Genomic DNA, 22,919 nt, shown 5'->3' with positions numbered 1-22,919 from the left:
TAAATTCTAGACTAAAGGCTCTGGAGAAACTAGTCAGCAACACAGTGGATATCAATCGAGACTCATATTTGGGGATTTTTTTTTTCTCCATGTACCTGTCAGAAACAGAGCACCCAAAAACTCCCGTAGCTCAAATCAGGGGGAAACTTTTCTTTCCTGTGATAGTTCAGAGGCAAAAACAAAAACAAGAAACCCAGACAATGACAACAATGAAAGCTCCCAAACACTACATTTAGAATGGTCAGGGAAGCCACCCAACATGATTGAGCAGGGGCCAGCTTCCTTTTTCTGGATTGTTCCACCATCCCCCAAGAACCTGACCCCCTCAGCATGGCAGAAACTGGCTTCCCATACCTTGCTAGAGAACAAACAACCTCCCTGCCCAGAGCACTTCGTCCATTGGATAGTTACTCCACAACCAGGTCTAGTCCAGCAGCCATGGGTTCTGCTGATATTCAAAGTGGTAGACAGATTTTGCCACTTAAGAAATCTCTGCTACATCCACTAATGAACAATGCCTCCTCGTTCAATCTTGCGCCTCATTCCTATCTATTTCAATTTACCCAGGCCTTTTCCAGAATGTGTGACCTGATTTGCACAAAGCAAGATAAAAAAGAAAGGTCATAAAGGAATAAAAACCTTCTAGAATACCCAGAGATAGAAAAGATACCTATGAAGGAGTTTTAGGATCAAGGGGAAGAGTGGCGCCATCAAGTGGAATATTTGGGATCTGCAGGTGGCTGACCTGGCCTTGATCTGCAGTTTCTTCTCTGGGGTTGGACTGTAAACCTTCTGTGGAGGCAATGGCTGAGGTGTGGTAGGAATGACAGACAATGCACACAGGAGTTCAGAGGATGACAGTGCTCCCCCACAGCGGGGCAAAGACAGGGATGAGGGATGAGTAGACTGCATTCAGACTGACCTCTGACCACCTGAGTGACATGCATTCATGGAACTCTGGAGTAAAGGCAGTACATTGGTTTGAACCAATGTACATTGAACCAGTGCATTTTTGTAGTCCATATGTAAAGTAAAATTAGTGTATTGGCTTTATAGAGCACTAAATGACCACAAACAAAAAAGAGATTTTGACCTGTAAATTTTAATTGAACAAAAAAGGTCACTCCGTATCCAGAAAAGCAAAACCTATCAGCCACAAGATGATCAATAATACCATGATCTCAAAGCAGTGATCGTTTCTAGATATTTATTATGGCAGCTACTTCTCACTCCGTGACAGGAGTCTCTAAGTGGAAGTGGCCCATGTGGGATTCAAGGCGGCCCGCCATCCAGACACCTTTCCTCCCTCACAGGAAAATCATGGTGATGGCTCCAGGACTGGTTGTCTTGCCTTGTCTCTCTGTAGTTCCAGCAGCTCAATCTCCAGAGACAGTTTATATATCTCTAGGGCCATTTTCACCTCCTCTGCACTTGGGAGGCACTGCATGAGTTTTCTGCCCTCCAGCACTTGCTCACAGCCTTCAGGAACATCCTGAAAGAAATGTGGGGGAGGGGGTTGGAGAGGGGTGGGAAGGCCCTGCTGATTAGATAGAACACTGGACTATACAATAGAGAAAAAGCCCAGTTAGCAATACATTCTTCCAGCTCCATGGGACCCTGCTAAGGGGCTGAGCTTCTCCTATTCTACAGGAGGAGGGGTTAGAAGGAGAGGAGGAAGAGAAGGGAGGGGAGAAAGAAGAAGAAGAGGAGGAAGGAGAATGGAGGAAGGAAGGAAGAAGAAGAGGAGGAGGAGGGCTAGGGTTAGGAGGGGAGGGGCAAACAAGGGGAAGGGGAGAGAAGGATTCTCTTGGAATGACTAAATTCTGCCAAGCAGGTGGTATCATGCCTGGTTGAGAAAGCACTTTGAAGAAGACACCATATTTAGGGCTTGGCACCAGAGAACCACTTTGAGTCTTACCACTTACCCATTCACACCTGGGCACCCTCGGATACCAGGTTCCATTCTCTGAGCAAGAGATACTTTGGGGACCCACCACGGAGAAGCCAGAGTCACAGTGGATGGTGATATTTTCAGGTTCAACATACTGAGCCTTATTCACAGACACCTTTCCATTTTCTATCTGTGGCTTCTGACATTGAGCTATAATAGAAACATATTCTTTTAGGCAATCTGCAAATCTAAGAAAGACAGACATAAGAATTAAGCCCTTGTAGGTGAGACTTCTTGTTCTGTTTCTTACTTTCATTTTTATGACAAAAAATTAGTCAATACTGTTCTTGAGAATGACAGCTAAACATTTTATGTGATTGTCTTACTCCACTGCCACAATAATCTTAATGAGATGAGCATTACAGTTATTCTCATTCAGGAGAAAGTTTAGCTATGAGGAATGTAAGAAATTTGCCCACAGGAAGAGCATGTTCCAATAACACAACAGGATGCCAGGTGCCAATGGCTCATGCATGTAATCCTAGCTGCTCAGGAGGCTGAGATCTGAAGATTGTGGTTCGAAGCTAGCCCAGGCAGCAAAATCCACGTGTGACTCATCTCCAATTAACCACTCAAAAATGAGAAGAGGCGCGGAGGCTCAAGTGGTAGAGCACTAGCCTTGAACACAAAGAAGCTCAGGGACAGCGCCCAGGCCCTGAGTTCAACACCACAACTTTCTCGTGAGTGTTTTGCATTCTTGGTCACGGGCTGAGCAGGGGGAGGATTTACCTTTACACTCGGGGGCTGCCGGTAACCATTGCCAGTTGCCACAGGTTAGTGTTGCTGCTCCAATCAGACTGTATCCTTCTTCACATGTGTATGTAGCCTCTGTGGCGCTATAGAATCCGTGACTGAGTTTATACACTCCATGGGCAATTTTAGGAGGAAATTGGCAATCTTGACGATAAGACAGACACGTGACAGAAGATGAGCATGTAGAATATGTAAAATACTGCATCTCAGAATTTATGCAGTTTGTCCTTTTTCTCTCTGCCTGTAGTAAGATTACTTGGCTAACCTCATCCATCCCTTTGGCCTGCTCTCTGTTAAGCCTCAGGCTCAGTTCTAGAAGTTCTCAATCTGTACTCTTCTATAATCTGATTGGTGAAGTTCCCCCAGAAGCCCCTAAGCTAAAGGCTTTAGTCCCAGGTGGTGGGATTTTAAAGAGGTAGGGACTGGTTAGAGGTTCTTAAGTTAGTAGAATTGTGTCCTAGAAGGACATTATGTGACTCTGAGATTTTTCTCTTTTGCTCTCCACCTCAAGATGAACTGAGAAGTTTTGTACCACTTTGTGCAGCTGCCAGGAGTTGCTGCTTTCGCACAGGCCCACAGAATCAGAGTCAATGGGTCATGAACCAGAACTTCTAAAGCTGTGAATCAACATAGACCTTTTCTGTTTATAAGTTGCTGATCTCAAGCATTTGTTACAGTAACTGAAAGCTGACTCATACACAAGCTGAGTGTACATCCTATATCTAGTCGGCAAAGCTAACTTTCTTGAGTTATTTAAAAACACCTTCTACAGTCTGCTAAGGGAAATTCAGGCATTTAAATGACACTTATGGTAGGCTATTACTTTTTCTGTGCTTTTAGGAGGTATCTTACTATAGATTTACAACAAGTTTTCTTTTATGTGAGTAACAAATGATTCAATTTTACATTGCTTGGGGACCACATCATTGGCACAATTTATACTTGAGTCAAATCATGCTGTTAGCACACCATTAATTCCATGTTCAGTGCCAGGTTGTTTTATATAGCCAAAGATTTCTCACCAAAATATTTCCCCATGAAATGTTGTCTACAGTTGTAAAGGTACTGAACATGCAATGAGGTGCTCTATCTTTCCAGTTTGCCTGATGTTGGCAAAAGAGAAATTCACAAAGACAAAAACTCTTTCTAGGAAGTGGCACTGTGGCTCAAGTTGTAGAGTGCTAGCTTTGAGCACAAAAAGGTTCAAGGACAGTGCCCAGGCCCTGAGTTCAAACCATAGGACCAGAAAAAAAAGTTTTTCTACCCTTTCCTGCCTAAAACAAAGATATAAATTTTCACTTGCTTATCAGCTAAGAGACAGTATTAGCAGGCCAGTGGCATCTGGGAATAGACTTCAGAACTTTTTCACAGTTTCATTTTAGAAACTGTTCTTTCCTTTGAGTTGCCATTTCTCCAACATTTATGATTCTTTGTTTAAATACTATTTAATACAAAGTTCCAAGAAATTGCTTTGATTTAATTTTCTCTTACTTGGTAAGCAGAGCAAGCAGAGCTTGCGTTATTTAAAAAAAAAATCTTGTTACTCTTTATGTAGGGTGTCAAACTGCAGACTTACCAGGGTTGGGTACAATTATATTTTTTCTTCCCTTCATGTATATGTCAGGTCCATCCACAATCTCTGAGTCAGTCATTTCTCTACAACCAAAACTGTTCATCCAACCCCACCAAGAAAATGCTTAATGTACTGTATAAGGTTGTAGCAAATAATTTATAGGAAAAAGAAAAATGATGACTTTCTCATTGTAACAATAGTCAGAACAAAGGTGTAGAACACCTCTCTAAAAGAGAATTGCATCAGTGTCCAAACACTGAACAAAGATATTAATAAAGAAAGAAGAAGGTATGCCTGGTCTGGGTGGCTCACACCGGTAATCCTAGCTACTGGGGAGGCTGAGATCCAAGGATTGTGATTTGAAGCCTGGAAAGGAAAGTCCATGAAACTCTTATGTCCAATTGGCCATCAAAAAGCTGGAAATGGAGCTGTGGCTCGAGTGGTAGAATGCCAGTTTTGAGGGGAAAAAAAAACACTAAGGGACAGTGCCCATACCCTGAGTTCAAACCCCAGTCAGCACAAAAAGATAAAAATTAAAAAAATAAAAAAAGATGGAATGTCACCATACTCTGCTTGTGTCCTATAGGGTTTAAAATGATATTAAGAGAAAAATAGATAAGAGAAACAAGAAGGTGGGGAAGAGGAAGTGAAATGTACTTCAGGAATCATGCAAGGTATGTAAATCTCTTTATCTTATTATAAACCTTTTCTTTGTTCTTTTTTTTCTGTATTTGTTGGTTTGGGTTTTTTAAAAAAAGTTCTTACTGTGATCACATGATGGTATTCGAGGCTGCCATGTGCCATCTGCTTGGCATGTTGCTGACACCATTTTCCCCCCATTACATGTATATGACACGACATCTTCATAGAAGTAAGCACAGCCTGTGTCAAGGTGAGTTTCTGTATGATTAATGGTTTTCACATTTTTCAGAGGTGGTACTGGACAACATATCTCTAAAAAATGAAATAATAAGGTTAAGGCTCATGTAGCTAACAATATCACTTCTACTTCTGTAAGACCTCACCACTAACATGAACTTGGGCAAACACAACGGGAGTGCCGAGGAATCTGTGCTCTCTGATTGCTAAAGAATTTTAATCTAGTCAGCTGCCCGCCCCAGCTAAGTATTTTCATTGAGCTTTCAAATGAGAAACTGTAAAAAAACCTGTGTTGAAATGTTCATTTTTATCATAAGTCAAGAATAATAATAAATACCATCCAGTTATTTATGATTTCACTGGAGTTGCATCATAACTGAATTCTCTCTTAATTTACCCTTCTCTTATCATAGGAAGGAGAAAGTTATCAACAGTTTATAGCTACCTGATGATTAATACATAGGAATAAACTTAAATTATTGTTTATGGCCAAAACTTTTCTTTCTTGAGGCAAAATTCAAAGTGCAATAGCTATTTGATTTCTTTCATTTTAAAACCAATGAGAGCTGATATAGGGACACCATTTTTTTAATTACCAGATGGAAATGTTTTCAGATGAAATTTGAAGGCTAGGCTCTGGTAGTTAATCTGTGTTACTCGGGAAGCCGAGATCTGAGGATCCTGGCTGGAAGCCAGCTCAGAACACAAAAGTCCAAGAGTCTCTTATCTCAACCAGTAAAAAGTCAGAAATGAAGGTGTGGCTCAAGTGATAAGAGCACCAGCCAGGAGTGAAAAGGCTAAGAGAGAATGTGAGGCTCTCAGATCAAGCTTCACTACCAGAATATACAAAAAGAAAAAAGATGTGGGGGGGGGGAAGGAGAAGGATTGGGATTGGGGGGGAGGGGGAGGCTGGGAAGGGGTGTGAAGGGTAAACAAAAGGAGGAGGCTGCAATGCTTGGTAAGAAATGTACGCATTATCCTGCCCATGTAATTGTAACCCCTCTGTACAGTATCTTCACAAATAAAAGAAAAGAAAAGAAAAGAAAAAAGAAAAAGTAGAAGTTGATACTGCCTGACATAAGACAACAAAACATCACCAAAGAATAAATTACTCTATGCTCTATGCAAGAAATGTAACTATCACTATGATGTAGTTTTATAGGTATGCTCCAACACTCATTTGTTTATGAAACATAATAAAAATCACCAGCATTCATATGATTGTCACATTGTAACCTTTTATGAAATGCTTCGCAGTATAGAGGACACTACTAAATATATGTCATAAGTATAAATTCATACTTAATCAGATTTTACATTGTGAATAAATACCATTTTACTTCTGCTAAACTGTCCTATATTAAATAATTAAATCAATAAGACTATTGTAAGTGAAATAAAACTAACTACGTTTTTAATTATGTACAAGTAATACTTGTTTACATGAGGGGTGATAATAAGTTTTGCCTAAAAATATATTCCTTTATTAAAAATCAAGTAGATTTGTGTCTCTTAGAAAAGTAGAATGAGCCTTAATAGCTTCAATTAAACTTTGCTTTTATTCTAATAAGAAAGAAGTAATGTGGTAGGTAGATCTAGACTACTGCTTTTCATTATTTGTGTGCATTTCACACATTTTTCAAATTCTACTCTATGGCATGAAGTTCCATGTAGTCTGAATCTCCAGGTACTCAACTCTGGAATGGTAAGGTTCTGTTTGGTGAGTAGAAGGAAACATTTACTCCTTTTTATGGTCCAATTCCACTGAGGCCCATAAAATAACACCCACCTCTCAGAAAATCTAGAGACAACTTCCTTTCCATACTCCTGAAGTAAGACCACTGCTTGAGGAGTCCAGATCTGTTTACTGAAAACAGCTGAAGAGACCCCATTTTGTTGACCTTGCTCTCTCATGGTGGTTTAAGCTGGTCGAATACATCACTGTCTTGCCAACTTTCCTTCTGTCCATCGCCACAAAGATTACATTTGGGAAGGGAAAAACTGTGAGGGAAGTCCATTCTGACAGTAGTTGAGCTGTCCCAGTAAAGAAGCTAATATTTAACATGAATAGTGTTTAACACTTGTGACTATTCCTCATTTGATTCTGAGCTGGGCTAAGGAAAGCTTTTAATTGAGCATCTCAAATTCTAAGACTTTTTATGATCACTTTTGGAAAAATGCAGTTAATGATTTGAAATTATGTATTCTAAATTGGTCTAAATGGAGGAATAAAATTACATTTAAAAGTACAGAATTCTACCACTTACTAGGTATTCAATATACAAAAACATTTAGAAAACATAAACTTACTTTTACACCCATTGAATGGAGTCCACTTGAAATTTCTCTGACAAACCACAGTCATAGGCTCATTTCCAGCAGGTTTATAGCCAAAATTGCACCGATAAGTTAATCTAGTCCCAGGCTGATATATATTATCTTCTCTAAGTTTATAATATTCTATCCAGGAAGCACGTGGAATATCTGGTAGGCCTAAGCAACTATCTGTTCATAAAGCAAGAACAAAAGAAAAAGAAATTGTTATTATGGCTGCTCCAGTGCTTGACAAACCTGTCCTATCAAAATCTATCTTGTGCCTAGTCAGGAACTAGCTTACAAGGTTTCACACTTCAACCATACCAGCAAACAACTATGAACAACTAAGTGTGCCTACCCTCAGAGAGATTCTTATGGATGGAACTACTCAGTGGTTTCTGTATGCTAGGCCAACATAGTTAATATTAAGTCTGATTACTTTGTTTTTAAAAAATATTATATAGGTGATGTACAGAGGGATTACAATTACATAGGTGTATATTTCTTTTTGAACAATGTTATCCTCTCCCTCATTTTCTTCTATTTCTACCCCAAACTCCCTGCCTCCTCAAGTTGTAAAGTTCATTTCCAGCATACTGTCTAGTGAGTGTCACTGTTGCATTGGTTCATCCTTTTTCCCACCATTTCTGTGATTCCCCTTCCCTTCCCCAGATCGATAAACTTATATACAAGACAAAGGGTACAGAAATCAAAAGCAGTGACAGCATGGAATAAACCAAAGGAAAAAGAAAGAAAGAAAGAAGAAATAATTGCAGGGGCTGGGAAGCTGGCTCAGTGGTAGAGCGCTTGCTTTGCATGCCTGAGGCCCTGGGTTCGATTCCTCAGCACCATATAAGCAAAAAGAAAAAAAGCCGGAAGTGGCGCGCTATGGCTCAAGTGGTAGAGTGCTAGCCTTGAGCTGAAGAGCTAAGGGACAGCGCCCAGGCCCAGAGTTCAGGCCCCACGACCGGACCCCCCCCCCAAAAAAAGAATAATTGCAGAGTACACTAAGAAAAAAATCTTTTGTTTCCATCTCTTGTACTTTATGTCAATAAATATTATTTTATATGATCATATGCACATAGCTATTAAGCTATTGTGATCTTCTAAGACTATCCTAGACATATTCTAGTTATTACAAATGAGGGAAATCATGCAGCCTATGTTTGTTTTGCTTAATATAATTTTTTCAAGTCTTTCCATTCCCTTACAAATGGGGCAATGCCACTCTTTCTGATGGAAGCATAGAATTCCATTGTGTACATATACCACATTTTCTTGATCCATTCATCTACTGAGGAGCATCTGGGTTGATTCTATATCTTATCTATGGTGAATAATGCTGCAATGAACCTGCTTGTGCTGGTAACTTGAGTGCTGCAATGAACCTGCTTGTGCTGGTAACTTTAGTGTGGCCTTGCTTGTGATTACTCTTCATTCACTTCAGAAAGAATACTTTCTGAATGGAAGCATTAGGTTTGCTAAGAAAACATGGCAACAAAACTCTGAGAGACAACCACATCTAACCTTTGTTTTCTGGCTGACTAGGGAATGAAAGCCAGAACTCTGCTTACCCAGACAACACCAGGAACAGGAAAGGGCTTTGCAAGGACAGACCAAGCTCTAAGAATTGTTTTCTTTTTGAGTCTGGATTTGAGAGTCCTATTTTCTTACTGTTCCTGACTTTGCTTAGTCATAAGCTATGGAAATAGAATACAAATGTCTACTGAGTTGGATGTTTATGCCATTTTACCTTCAAACATTTGAAATGAGATGTGGAGTAAGATTCTTTAGAAAGAATAATTCAAAGGGTTTTTTTGTTAAGTATACTCATAGAATTTTGTGGCCATCACAGTTAACTGGGTTTTTTTCATGTCAATGAGAAATCTCATTTTTATGAGCAGTTATTCTCAATTCTCACTTCCCATAGGTTTTAGAAACTAGGAGTAAACTCTATCAATTCCCCTATTCTGAACATTTCACATAAATGAGATCCTAAGGTAATAGTATTTCTGTGCCTGTCTCCTTTAACTTGCTGTTTGATTTTTCAAGGTTCATTCCTATTGTTTCACATATCAGTACTTCAATTCTATTGCCAGATTGTGTTCCATTGTATGATATGCCACTTTCGATGTATCTGTTATTCAGTTGTTGGACATTTTGGTTGCTTCATTTTATGTATAGGACTACTCTGGACCCCCATGTAAAATTTTAAAATGTGAACATCTGTTTTCATTTCATAATGGTGACTTCTGGATCATAAGTAGCTGTGTGCCTATTACTTTCCAAAATGGTTGTACCTATTTATATTCCTTGTGTAGTGTATGAGAACTCTAAATTTTCCTACAAATGTTGATGAGAATGTCTAAACTTCATAGTCATTCTAGTGCTCATAAAGTGGTATCTTCTTTTGACTAGAAGATCATCCTTATAAGGGATATACACACAAGTTATTTAGGCTGAAAAAAGTAATACTGAACAGTAATCTAAACCCCCAAAGGAAAACTACAAGCACTTAAAGAGGTACTTTTGTAGGTAATTAAAATACAACGCTTTGTATCCATGGAATACATGCCATGGATAATAATTATTATATTACAATATAATAATATAATATAATATAACATATATAATAATAATTATATATATGCCAAACTCTGCAGATGCTTGTCTCGAACATCAAATGACAGAGTATTTCCTTATAGCCAACCTACATCATCTTATAGACTTCAAATCACTGCTTGATTACTAAGGTATCTGACACAATGAAAATACCATGTTGGCACCTATGGTACTTTATGTATCACTTATGGAATAATGGCAGAAATTCTGTACATGTACACTACTATAGTCCAAAATACTAGGCACCTGTGGTTTCCTCCCCTTATCCGTTTTATGATCAAAGGGCTAATCACTTAACATCTTTGAACAATTTCCTCATCTACAAAATGATGACAATGATAGTGTCCACAATTGTTGAAGGTATTCATTGACCCAATTCTTTTTTTTTTTTTTTGGTCGGTCGTGGGGCTTGAACTCTGGGCCTAGGCGCTATCCCTCAGCTCTTCAGCTCAAGACAAGCCTTTTCCCCTTGAGCTACAATGCCACTTCCGGTTTTCTGGTGGTTTATTGGAGATAGGAGTCTCACAGTCTTTCCTGCCCGGGCTGGCTTTGAACCGCGATCCTCAGATCTCAGCCTCCTGAGTAGCTAAGATTACAGGCGTGAGCGACCAGCGCCCGGCTTGACCCAATTCTTATATACTAAGTGCAGTTTCATTTTGATGATTACTTTTATCAGTATTTTCATGTTATACAAGGTCATAATTTTAGAGTTAGAATCATAACTAGTCCATAGAATACTTTCATACAGGTTAGGGAAAAAGGCATGTTTCCCCTCAAGATACCTTAGCTTTTAAAATAATAATTATATCCAGGCACTGGTGACTCATGCCTATAATCCTAAAGTACTCAAGAGGCTGAGATCTGAGGATCATGGTTCAAATCCAGCCCAGGCAGGAAAGGCCATGAGACTCTTATCTCCAATTAAATACCTAAAAACCAGAAGTGGAGCTATGTATGGCTGCAAATGGTAGAGTAATATTATTATATTTATTTGTTTTCTATTATATTTATATATTACATATTATATTATTTAATATTTTTCAAGCCCATAACTGGCTATCTATAAATATATACAAAATATTATTATATTCATTTTATGTTGTTATATTTGTTTATTATATAATTTTTTTTCAGAAGATAGTTTTCTATCAACTATTAAAGACTTGTTGAAATAAGCATGTCTGCAATATAAATGCATTCCCTTCAGACTGGAGTGTACACAACCTGCACAACTATATACAGCAACCTCTTGTAGTGACAGAGAGCCCACAGTGATGGTTCTGGGACCTTCAGATGTCCAACACTATGATACCTTCATGGCTTTTACTTACTGGGCGTACAGATGGGAGGAGAAGGATTCCACTTGCCATCAGCTTGACAATGTATTATACTGTTGCCTCTGAGGATAAAACCTTTCTGGCAGGTGAACACAATAGAGCGTTTGTAAGAATAAACAGGTGCAAATCCAGAGACAATCTTTCCATGTGGAACATCTGGCTGAGGACAGCTGATCTCTAAAGAGCCATGAGAAAAGACACCGGGATTTTTAGAAGACAAGCAACAGTAAGGATATTACTGCCACTAATACAGTTGTCAATTCAAGGACATGTCACGTAGCTGCCAGATAAATAGTTTTAAATGTTAGAAAGCTGGATGCTGGTGGCTCATGCCTATAATCCTCGCTTACTCAGAAGGCTGAGATCTGAGGGTTGTGATTTGAAGCCAGTCCAGGCAGGGAAAATCTGTGGGACACTTATCTCCAATTAAGCACAGAAAATGCTGGAAGTAACACTGTAGCTCAAATGGTAGAGTGTTAGCCTTGAGCAAAAGGAGCTTAGGGACAGCACCTAGGTCCAGAGATCAAGGCCCAGGACCAGCAAAGAAAAAAAAAGTCTAAATAGCAGCTTCTCAAAAACTCAATAAAATGCGGTTTCATCATTTTGGTCCTTCTATAAGATAAGCATTGTTCACTTCTTCAACTTATTCACGAATAAGGTCTAGTGATATATAACTCAGAAAAAACACATATATCTCCAAAGTCCATCACATTTCCAGTATAACATTTCCTAACTGGTTTTGGTTGTGGGTCAGTGGCCCACGGCAAGGATATTACGGTCACAAAGAGGCAGCCAAAGCATCAGAGACCCACTCTCCCATAGATCAATCATTGACTCCACTAGAACCCTTAAACTCCTCCCCAGGTCATTTCCCTGGCTACCGTTGAAGCTACCTTCACTTCTCGGCTGGATGGTTGCAGTAGAGGTTATCTTTGTCCATTTTTGCTGCTATAACAAAATGCCTTTTACTTATTGGTACTCAATAGAAATTTATTTTCTCACAGTTCTGGAAGTTGGGAAATCCAAGAACAAGGCATCAGCAGGTTTGGTGTCTAGTAACTGCTTTGTTCTAAGAAGGTGCTTCTACATTAGATCCTCATGGAGGAAAGGATGAAGACTGTATTCCCATGGCGAAAGGGTCAAAAGGAGCAGGTCTCTTCTTTCAACTTCTTTTGAAAAGAGTACTGGCATCATTCAAGATGACAGAGTTCTTGGGAATGATTCATTTCCTGAAGACCCACCTCTAGGTGGCACATTGGCTCTAGGTTCCAGTATGAATTCAGAGGGACACATTCAAATCATACCAGGGACTTATGTCCCACACACTGTACCTGCTGTAGAAAGGCCAGGAGTTGCCATGGTAAAAGGGAGCATATTTACTCTCCCCGGTAGTGTCTCCCTTTCCTCTTCCTTCTGAACTCCTCCTAAGAGTGACCACAAGGTCCTTTACAAGACCTCTGCCAATTTGTCCAGCTTCCGTTTTGCCTTTTCTACCTCTTGTCATCTCGACTTGGCATCTGAATTTGTTTGAAGTGTCATGCTCGCTTGTCCCCTGGTTTGATCACATCCTGCAGTGACTCACAGAACTGAGACGTTCATTGCACAAGCACGCAGGAACAAAGGGAAGATGACTTTGGTTAGCAAGCTAATAATATCATGGCCAATCTTCCCATTCTATTTATTACTGACTTCGCCTTGTCGATCTTCTGTTCTTTAGTGGGTTTTGTTTGCCTTAAACACATACACAATTGACATGATAAACTCTAATCCATATTTCCAGACCACTTCCTGAAAAGATCACATTTCCTGGTCCTGGCCTACACAGTTCTAGTTCTAGACAAAGTCTGTGATCACTTTCCAAGCTCTTAATAGCCAGAATACATATTGATATGGGATGCCACAAGACCAAAGCAGCTTGGGGCTGAGCTGATTACTAAGCACACACAGTTCAGCAGTCTTTCTCTCCTGGAGAGTCTCCAGGACGTGTAGTAGTCTTCACATAAATGAAAAAGAACTTTTCTTCCACTGAGCCAGTTGGATAGTGATGCTGCTTGTGACCCTATTCCAATACCATAAAGATCTACTGGTCCAGCAGGGCAGCAATGGCTCACGCCTGTAATCCTAGCTATCCAGGAGGCTGAGATCTGAGGATCACAGTTCCAGAAGTGGCACTGTGGCTGAAGAGCTGAAGCGCTCAGGGACCACACCCAGGCCCAGAGTTCAAGCCTACATCTGACTGAAAAAAAAAAATCTACTGATCCAATAAATAGCTTCTTTAATGCAATCATTACTTTGTCTTTGAATTGTTCTTGTTCCCCAATAAATTCACCATCTTTTAAACGAAAAGAGAATTATTTAAGGCAAAATTCATCACTGTGACTTACTTTTACAGGTAGGAGGGTCCGGCCTCCAGATACCTATAGTTTTATTCACCACGGAGCAGGAAATGGAGGCGTTGCCTATGAGTGAGAAGTTGGGATCACAACTGTAGGTGACTGAGGAACCATAGGTGAAGACATCTTCATCTCCACCATTGTGCTTCCCATTGCTGATGACTGGAGGAGACTCACATACAACACCTGAGAGGCGCAAGTGAAAGAGAAGGACATACTCAGAGAGAGCATTGTCACAAATGTAAAATGCCTGCACATCCATAGAAGAGGGTTCAAATAGTACTAACGCATGCCATTGATAGTCACCAAGAGCAACAGTTTAAGTTTATAGCCAAGTCAGGAAAGGTCTTCACTTACTTACACATACAGGGAGAGGATCGCTCCAGCCAACTCCTCTATCTTGGATCTCACAGAAACTTGTCGCTGGGCCAGTTAACATATATCTGGGTAAGAAAAGATCGAAGATTTTAATGGAATTCTTCTTTCCTTCTAAGAAACTCAATAAAGGGGGCCTAAAAATGGAATTGTTCATAGTAAAATGGAGAAGTAATTATCCAGTTCTATTGCTTCCCGTTGAACACAACCATTGAGTAAAATTTCATCATGACAGTCATGCAATGTCTGGACTTGGCTCAGTTCTTGAATCTAAGCTTGGGTATCTGTTGGGTGTCAGGCTTGATGAATGTGTTCTTCAGTTTTCTCTGCATAAAAGTGCTCGGGTAAATTACTGACCCCAGACTCTCCTGACCTGTAGCCCATGGCCGCCTCCTCCTTGAAGATGCCTAGCTTTCTTCACAACATTAACTCCCTGTTTTCCATCCCTCCTTTTTCATGGCTCTTGTCAAGTCCTAGGTTTTCCTCAGCTGACTTCCCTCATATCTGCTTATCACAGAAAGGAAAGGTCTTGCTTTCCCATCATAGCAGCTTTTAGTGAGAGAGAACTTGGTGGGGGAGAGGATATCATCTTTAGCAAAAAGCTTTTGGAAATGTATTGAATAATCATTTAAAGGAAGCTGTATCCTTTGTAAGGTCAAATAAAACTAGAATTAGGGGGAGGGGGGAGGCTGGGAAGGGATGTGAAGGGTAAACAAAAGGAGGAGGCTGCAATGCTTGGTAAGAAATGTACGCATTATCCTGCCCATGTAATTGTAACCCCTCTGTACAGTATCTTCACAAATAAAATAAAAAAAAAACTAGAATTAGCCACTTCTTTACTTTGAATTTGCTTTAAAAGGCAGTTTTTCCATGAAAAAATAAAGTAGTGATACTGGTTATTTCAATAGGAAGAGCACCTTGGGTCTGAATCTCCTCACTTTCCATCTTGAGAGCCATATAGTAGGAAAACATGACACAAAATGAAAAATCAAAACAAAACTGCAACAGAAAAGTAATTAGAGAAAAATAGCAGATATAAATGACAAAGGAAAATTGTATGCTTTCTGAAGAACAGAATAGTTATATTAAAATGTATTTCAATATGCATACTACAATTACACATCACATAGCTGCAAGACATTAGACCAAATGGTCTAATTCTCATGCCATTTAATAAAAGTACATAGCATATAAAAAGTGATAAAAATATATAGTATTGAATGAACATAGTATTAAATTAGAGTGTGATAAACAATGGCATCCAAATGTGGTTCAAGACTGGAAACACACAGGGATCAATCAAATGGATTTTTTTGGGGGGGTCTGGTCGTGGGGCCTGAACTCTGAGCCTGGGCGCTGTCCCTCAGCTCTTCAGCTCAAGGCTAGCGCTCTACCACTTGAGCCACAGCGCCACTTCCGGCTTTTTTCTGTTTGCTTATGTGGTGCTGAGGAATTGAACCCAGGGTCTTGAGCATGCAAGGCAAGCGCTCTACCACTGAGCCACCTTCCCAGCCCCCCTGACACATTTTTTAATTAAAAGTATTGTTTCTCTATTACTTCACACTCACACTCACCCTTCTGAGCAGCTAAAATGTATTTGTGATCCAAAAGAGAAGTCTGTCTTGATTTCTATTTGGCCATTAGGCAAATCTCCTGGATTTTGGCACCGTTTCTCTGGAAGCAAAATGTAAATGATTAGTGAATCCAAGCTGGGCACTGGTGGCTCAGCCTATAATCCTAGCTAATCAGGAGGCTGATATCTGAGCATCCCAATTCAATGCTATCTCAGGCAGAAAAGTTTATTTACCCAATTAACCACCAAAAAATGTTGGAAGTGAAGCTGTGGTTCAAGCCAGCACTGAGCAAAAAAAGCTGAGTGACAGAATCCAGGCTCTGAGTCCAAGCCTCAGCATGCATGCGTGGTTTTACACACACACACATACACAGGGAAAAAAAGGATGAACAACTAATGGATCTAATTCTGGTTTTGCTTCCAGAAACACCCAGATTTAAGATTCACATTTATTTGTTCTTATTTATTTACTTACTTATTTAGGTTTCCTATAGGTGGCCTTAAACTCATCATGTAACTCTGGCTAGACTCAAATTCATGATCCTCCCACTTGTGTCTCCTGAGTGGTAATATTACAGGCATGTGCAACAGAGCACAGGTCTAGATTCACTTTTATGACTGATCCCCATTAGCTGAATTTATATTTTATAGGAAAAATAATAGATGTAAAACCTGATCTTGTTTTTTTTTTCTGGTACATTTTATCAAAGGTCACATCCTTGTATATAAGAGATACAAATGGAAAAAAAGTATAGATTGTATGTTTTTACTGTTAGAAAACATCAGGAATTGCACTCTTGGGAGTGAATCACCTTCCCCCAAACCCAGTCCGTCATTTTGGGCAAGATGACTTTGGCAGCCATATTGCTACAATGTATCCCCTGAAACTTTTATAATTCCTTACAGGCATATCTAGTTTCCAATATAGCGAAATGAGATTAGTGATTCATTGCTTGAAGTTTGGTGAAGTACTTTACAGAGCAGATTTTTTCCATACAATCAGCTAACTCCTAATTTGTTGTTCTATTTTATTTTGTTCTGTTTTTTTTTTTCAAAAATGTCACATGTGTGTGGGCTCAAATCAGTAGCTGAACCAACTGGAGGGTTTCTTAGTAACTACAGGTTCATGAGGTTTTGATCCTCAGACCACAACTGGAAGTTTATCACAACACAAGTGAACAATCACTGGTACTTACTGACACAGAATTCACCATATTTCCACGTGTTGTCCTTGCTGCAGACAAGATTCAAATTTGAGCTGGTCTTACTGTAGCCAAGCCGGCAAGTGTATTTCAGAATAGTTCCTATGTTGAAGTCTTCCTGATCTATCTCCTTTACTGGTAGGGCAAAGTCTAAATAGGGTGGGGGTCCACAATTTCCTAGAAACCAAAATGACAAGGGACACCAAACATCACATCTTGGGATGTAGCAACTTAATATTTCATAGTAGAATTTTAGAGCAAGGACTATTCTTTTCTCCTTAAAAATAAAAACAACTCTTGGAGTCTTTAATTCCAAGGAAATTTTTCTCTTCTTCTATTTTTTTTCCTTCTTTAAACCTGTTAGAGTAAAAATCATAACTCTTCTCTCCTCTCCATTCTGCTGAGTGATCAGTAAATATGTCTGATGATAAATGATAATAATAAAAGCCACAAGTAATAAAGGCACAGGATGACAGATGTGAACTTCATCAACATGTCAGGTTCCCCACCTCTGCTGACTTGCGTGGGTCTCTGTGAAGCCAGAAATCCTCACAGTCTGTCTGGACAGAAACACATTATTTCATTAAGTATTACATTACAAACCATGCATGGTGACTAATGCTTGTAATTCCAGCACTCAGGAGGCTTAGGGTAGAAAGATCACAAGTTCAAAATTAGCCTTAACTACATAGTAAGTTCCAGGCTAACCTAGGCTACAAGCAAGATTTTCTCAAAAATAAAATTGTAGTATTGCTGGGTGCCAGTGGCTCATGCTTATAATCCTAGCTACTCAGGAGGCTGAGATCTGAGGATGGTAGTTCAAAGCCAACCCAGACAGGAAAAATCCATGAGACTCTTATCTCCAAATAACCACCAGAAAACTGGAAGTGGCCCTGAGGCTCGAGTAGTAGAGCACTAGCCTTGAACTGAACAGCTCAGGGACAGTGCCCAGGCCCAGAGTTCAAGCCCCACAACTGACAAGAAGACAAAAAAAGGTAGTAGTATTATTATGTGATGTTGATTGCCTCAAGGAAGGAATACTTGGGAATATGGGAGATGGGTTATTTTGTACCTGTTTTATTTTTATTATTTTAACCTATTTGTTATTTTTGTGCCAGTACTGGGGCTCACACTCAAGGTCTAGCATTCTTGCCCAGCATTTTCACACTCTACCACTTGAGCTACAGCTCTACTTCTACTTTTGCTGGATTGTAAGAAGTAAGAGTCCCTTGGATTTGTCTGCCTAAGCTGGTTTTGAACATCAGTCTTCAGATCTTAGCCTCCTGAGTAGCTAGGATTATAGGTCTGAGCCACCCAATTAGTGGCTGAATAACATTGTGTAAGTGTTTTACATTTTTATGAATTTAGATGATCAGGAAGAAAAGCATAGAGTCCTTGCCACAAAGAATTTAATCCTGACTTTCTTTAAGAAATTAATCACAATGATGAAGATGCATGGTACACAATTCCAGGCTGATCTACCTGTTCAGAACACAGCTAGAAGTGTGTAGTTCACCACTCCGTTCTGGATAACTGTACAGGCAGTGAAAACTGCTCAGTCAGACTGATGGACAATATAAATTTGTCTCAAGTCACACATGGGAGACAGATTGTTTTGGAAACTTCTAGAGAAGAAACTCGAATGTTTAGAGTGTCTAGAATGTCTAGCAAATTGCCTTCTTTGTGAGCAAAGCAAAAGTGCCTGTACATTCCAGTTAGACAAAAGCCTTTTGTTGCTAAAAATGGATTCCTGCTAATGTAACAACTCTTTTTCAGTCTTGTAAGTATGGAAGATTGGAATGGCTGGCTCACCAAGAACAGTAGCCAACAGTGTGGCAGCCAAGGTGATTCGGAACAGACTTGGATCAGAGACACTGCTCAACTTAGGTAAGACCCAAACTGCCATCTCCCTCTTTCCGTGGTAGGTCCCATTTCCAGCTCTTGATGGACACATGACCTGCTGCTGCTTCTCTAAAGAGAGAAAAAATAACTTAAGTTTACGTTGTAAAATACTGGGATATATGCAATAGGATCCACGTCTTCAAGAGACATAGCCTGGTTCAGTAGAAAAGACATAAGCACAAATGTTACAACAGAAGGCAGTGGGGACCAGCCTCTGCAGAAACCTCCTGCTCAGAAGAGAGACTAATTCCATGTGAAGAAAGGAAATGAGCTTTTGGAGGGGGGAGGGAGGAGGTGGGGAGGTGGGAGGGGAGGATGGTAGGGAAAAAACAAAGGAGCGGGTAACAATGCTTGATAGGAAATGTACTCATGACCTTACTCATGTAACTATAACCCCTCTGTACAGTATCTTTACAAATATATATGTATATATGCATATATTACATATGTATATATAAAGATACATATGTATACATGTATACATATATATACATATGTACACAAATATATGTGTGCATATACATATATACAGATATATTTGTGTATATATGTATATACATATAAAGAAAATGAGCTTTATGGAAGTGGCTACAGTAGCAGCTCTGGAATCAGATACAGTCTCCTATGTTCCTCTTCCACAGTCCAAGTTTCAGTCTAGGGTCTCAGAATTCCCTCCACCCCACCTTACACCCCTGCAAAACCTCCCAACTGTTTGTAGCTGACAGTGTTATTGGCACTATAGCCCTACAAAGCAACTCGTACTATGTCACTCTGCTGAAAATGTACCTGGTCCTCTATTCCATAAGTTCCCATTCCTCTCTCAACTCACCACCTCTTCCCCCTTTTCACAAGTAGAACGTGCTTCAACTCAGAAACCTAGCCATCTTTCCTTTAAAAAAAATATTGGATTCTTCTAAAACATCTGTAAGCATTTATATATAATGACTCTTGTATAGTCCAAACTCTCTTTTATTCACTCTCCATATATCAAATGTCACTCCTCAGGGGAAAATGGCCTAAGTCAGTATCTACTGTGTTACTCTAATGCTTTTCCTTAATGTCACATTGTAGAGCCAGAGGTTTGGCTCAAGTAGGAGAATGCCGCCTACCTAGCAAGCACAAGGACTGCCAGAAACGAAAATAAACCAACAAAGCTCACAGTATGTTGTAAGTGTCTTCTGGTGCCTTGGGAAATACTGTGGATTCATTGAGAGCAAATGAAGGTGTTGACTCCAGTTCCTTTCTCTAAATGGGTGTATAATGTTTACCCAATAAATGTAAAATGAATAGAAATCCAATTTGTTTTTGTCTTCCAAGTATGACTAGTCAACCGCCTCTCTAAGGATGGAAGGAAATGCACATGAAGTGCCTTGGTCCCCATTAACTCTTGGGGCATCCCTTGGCTTGTGTCTTCAGTTGCAATCTGGATAGCTAGGAACAGGCACAGAACTCAGCCAGCCACGGGGTCTGGGGACAGAGAGGAGGACTTGCAGGTAGAGGAAACCTAAGTCCCCATACTCTCAAGTCTAATCTTGAAGAAGCTACATCTGCTTCTTGCTACTCAAATTTCCTCATCTCTAAAATGATTGCATTTGACCTAGGGAAGATTACAAAGTGGTGCATTTCACTGATACAAACTGGTCTTTGAGCATCCTTTGTGAAAGCAATTTTAGTGTCCAAATTCACAGAGTACTCTGGGGGTACTCTCCTTTCCCTTTCCTCCCCCTTAGGACTTTGTAGAGATTATGTTTTAAGTAACTGAATTTTCTAAATTCCCTCTTTTAAAATTCAGATAATCTCTGAAAAGGAATTATCTCTAGCCCCAGTGCCACTTCCTTTACACCTGGACTCTTAGTTATATCACTTATAAACCCTGGAAGGGCTTCCATTCTTTGAGTCTTTTTCTCTCTTTACCCCCCCCCACACACTCATTTTCAGCTCTTTCCTTCAATGTTCACATTATGTTTACATGTATCCCCAAGCCTACTACAAATCTTATTTAATGCTTTTGTTTCTTCTGTGTATTCTTGTTTTTCATTCTCCCCATACTATCATATTTGGGGACAGAGTAAAAATCAGCAAGAAGACAATTAAAAACGAGGGCCAGAAAAGAGTCCTGGACCACTAAGGAAGAAGAGAATTTTAAGAAGGAAGGATTACAGATGTCACCAAACTTGGAAAGTAAGAGGCAGAAAAGAAGTGAGTGTGACTAAGATGGGTAGCTTTGGAGACTAACCGAAAGCTGCTATGTATCTTCTCATTTCTCAACAATAGAGAACTGGAAGAGTTAACAAACTCTCTCAAGGAAAATATACCTGCTTGCAGAATAGACCTTAAAAACCAGGTCTCTATGATTCCCTTTGGGAAGCCTGGCTTACCTCTTGCCTCACTTCCCTATGTTGGGGGATCAGTGAAGGACCAACAGAGCAAGTCACTTGCAATAACAAGATCAATACCCAGGGCTGGGAAGGTAGCTCAGTGGTAGAGTGCTTGCCTTACATGCATGAGGCCCTGGGTTCGATTCCTCAGCACCCTATAAGCAGAAAAAGCTGGAAGTGGTGCTGTGGCTCAAGTGGTAGAGCTCTAGCCTTGAGCTGAAGAGCTGAGGGACAGTGCCCAGGCCCAGAGTTCAAGCCCCATGACCGGCAAAAAAAAAAAAAAAGATCAATACTAAGTATAACTTCTTTTATGCCCTATCTGATTCATAAACATTTGTTCCCCATTTATAATAAACATTTGAGACTCTTAAAAGGTTAAAAATACTTTTTCCCCCCAAATCACACAATTCCCACTCCCTTCATGCAACACCCCAATAAAAGTTTTTGCTGAAACATTACGGTCTTGTCTTTCTAGCCTTGAATTCTCTAAGCAGACAAGCCATCAGCTCTTTCCCCAAGTGCCCCGCAGCCCACTGACCTGCAGTAGCAGAGGAAGGCCGGCCCTGCAATGGTGCCTTGAGCTCTCCTGTCCTGGTTCCTCTGAGATCATGGCGTATCATAAGATTCTGTTGTTAGCTAGTAGCCGTGCTATTGGCTGGTCAGGGATAGCTGAATGTAGATAGATGGGCAAGAGCTCTCCCCTGGCTCTGTGAATGATTAATGGCAGAACTAGAGCAGTGCTTGCCTAATCTCCTTCCTCTTCACCAGTTTTCATTCTCGATCATATGTTGCAATCATTTCTTCTTTTCCTCTGCCAACCATTTCCCCTAAGTGAGAAAGGTAATTTGAATTTAATGCCAGAATTCTTTTTTTCTTTTCATAAACAAAAGAGAGTTATGCAAGACACCCTCTAGGTAGCTTGAAGCCTCGACTACTGCAGGATTTAGACAAGCCCACCAAAATGATCCAAAGGTCCAGAGGATTTCCAGGTATTCCTGGTCTGGTAGTCTTGTCCTTCACTGGTCTCCATTCATCCCAAGGAGCAACAGAAAGCAGAAAATTTATCAAACAGAAATTGAGTTTCTGATATGTGCTGAGTTGCCTGGAACATACAAAGAGCTAAATAAGCATACAACTACTATTTATTGTGTGCTTGCATGTGTGCATACATGCATGCATATATGCATGTATGTGCATGTTGGTACTAGGGCTTGAACTCATGGCCTAGGTACTGTCCCTTAGCTTTTATTCTCAGGGCTGGTACTCTCACTTGAACCACAGCTCCATATCTGGCTTTTGGCTGGTTAGTTGGAGTCTCATGGACTTTTCTGCTTGGGCTGGGTTTGAACCTTGATCCACAGATGAGTAGCTCTGATTACAGATGTGAGCTACTGGCACCAGCCTAAATATTAACAACTACTATCACAAACCACTACTATGCGAGGCACTAAAAGATCTCCAGAAATTGGTTTGCTCTTGAGTGCTGGTCAAATAAACACAATAAAGGGCCAGTAACCATCAATACCACATAGTTATCATGACTCTGATTGGGTTCCTAGGAAGGAATTTAAAGCTTGACATCCAATCAAACTATTCACTATAAAGTTTCAGCTTTGTGTGCCCAAAAGATTATTGGCTTTCCGGCAGCAGAACTTTCTTTCTGAA

The 22,919-nt window shown here is 40.0% G+C and overlaps 1 protein-coding gene across 2 annotated transcripts; it reads right to left on the bottom strand.

Annotated features, from left to right (window-relative positions):
• Positions 1–1,129: 1,129 nt before the first annotated feature.
• LOC105986438 (C4b-binding protein alpha chain-like) lies at positions 1,130–21,953 on the bottom strand. Of its 2 annotated transcripts, XM_013017338.1 has the most exons (12): positions 21,793–21,953; positions 18,787–18,945; positions 16,969–17,151; positions 15,774–15,873; positions 14,182–14,267; positions 13,816–14,010; positions 11,426–11,608; positions 7,467–7,661; positions 5,043–5,231; positions 2,681–2,848; positions 1,926–2,101; positions 1,130–1,492 (listed from the first exon to the last, which is right to left on the bottom strand). In XM_013017338.1, exons 1-12 carry the CDS (start codon positions 21,872–21,874, stop codon positions 1,319–1,321), a joined length of 1,890 nt encoding a protein of 629 aa, XP_012872792.1. In that variant the 5' UTR covers positions 21,875–21,953; the 3' UTR covers positions 1,130–1,318. The 2 variants fall into 2 exon arrangements, with proteins under 2 accessions (XP_012872792.1, XP_012872793.1); XM_013017339.1 differs by lacking the exon at positions 5,043–5,231.
• Between the last annotated feature and the right edge of the window lie 966 nt (positions 21,954–22,919).

The sequence above is a fragment of the Dipodomys ordii genome, unplaced genomic scaffold (genome assembly GCF_000151885.1).
Source record: "Dipodomys ordii isolate 6190 unplaced genomic scaffold, Dord_2.0 Scaffold35, whole genome shotgun sequence".
NCBI classification, from domain to species: Eukaryota; Metazoa; Chordata; class Mammalia; order Rodentia; family Heteromyidae; genus Dipodomys; species Dipodomys ordii.
Note: the sequence above shows the minus strand (reverse complement) of the source record. Positions and strands in the feature narration are given on the sequence as shown.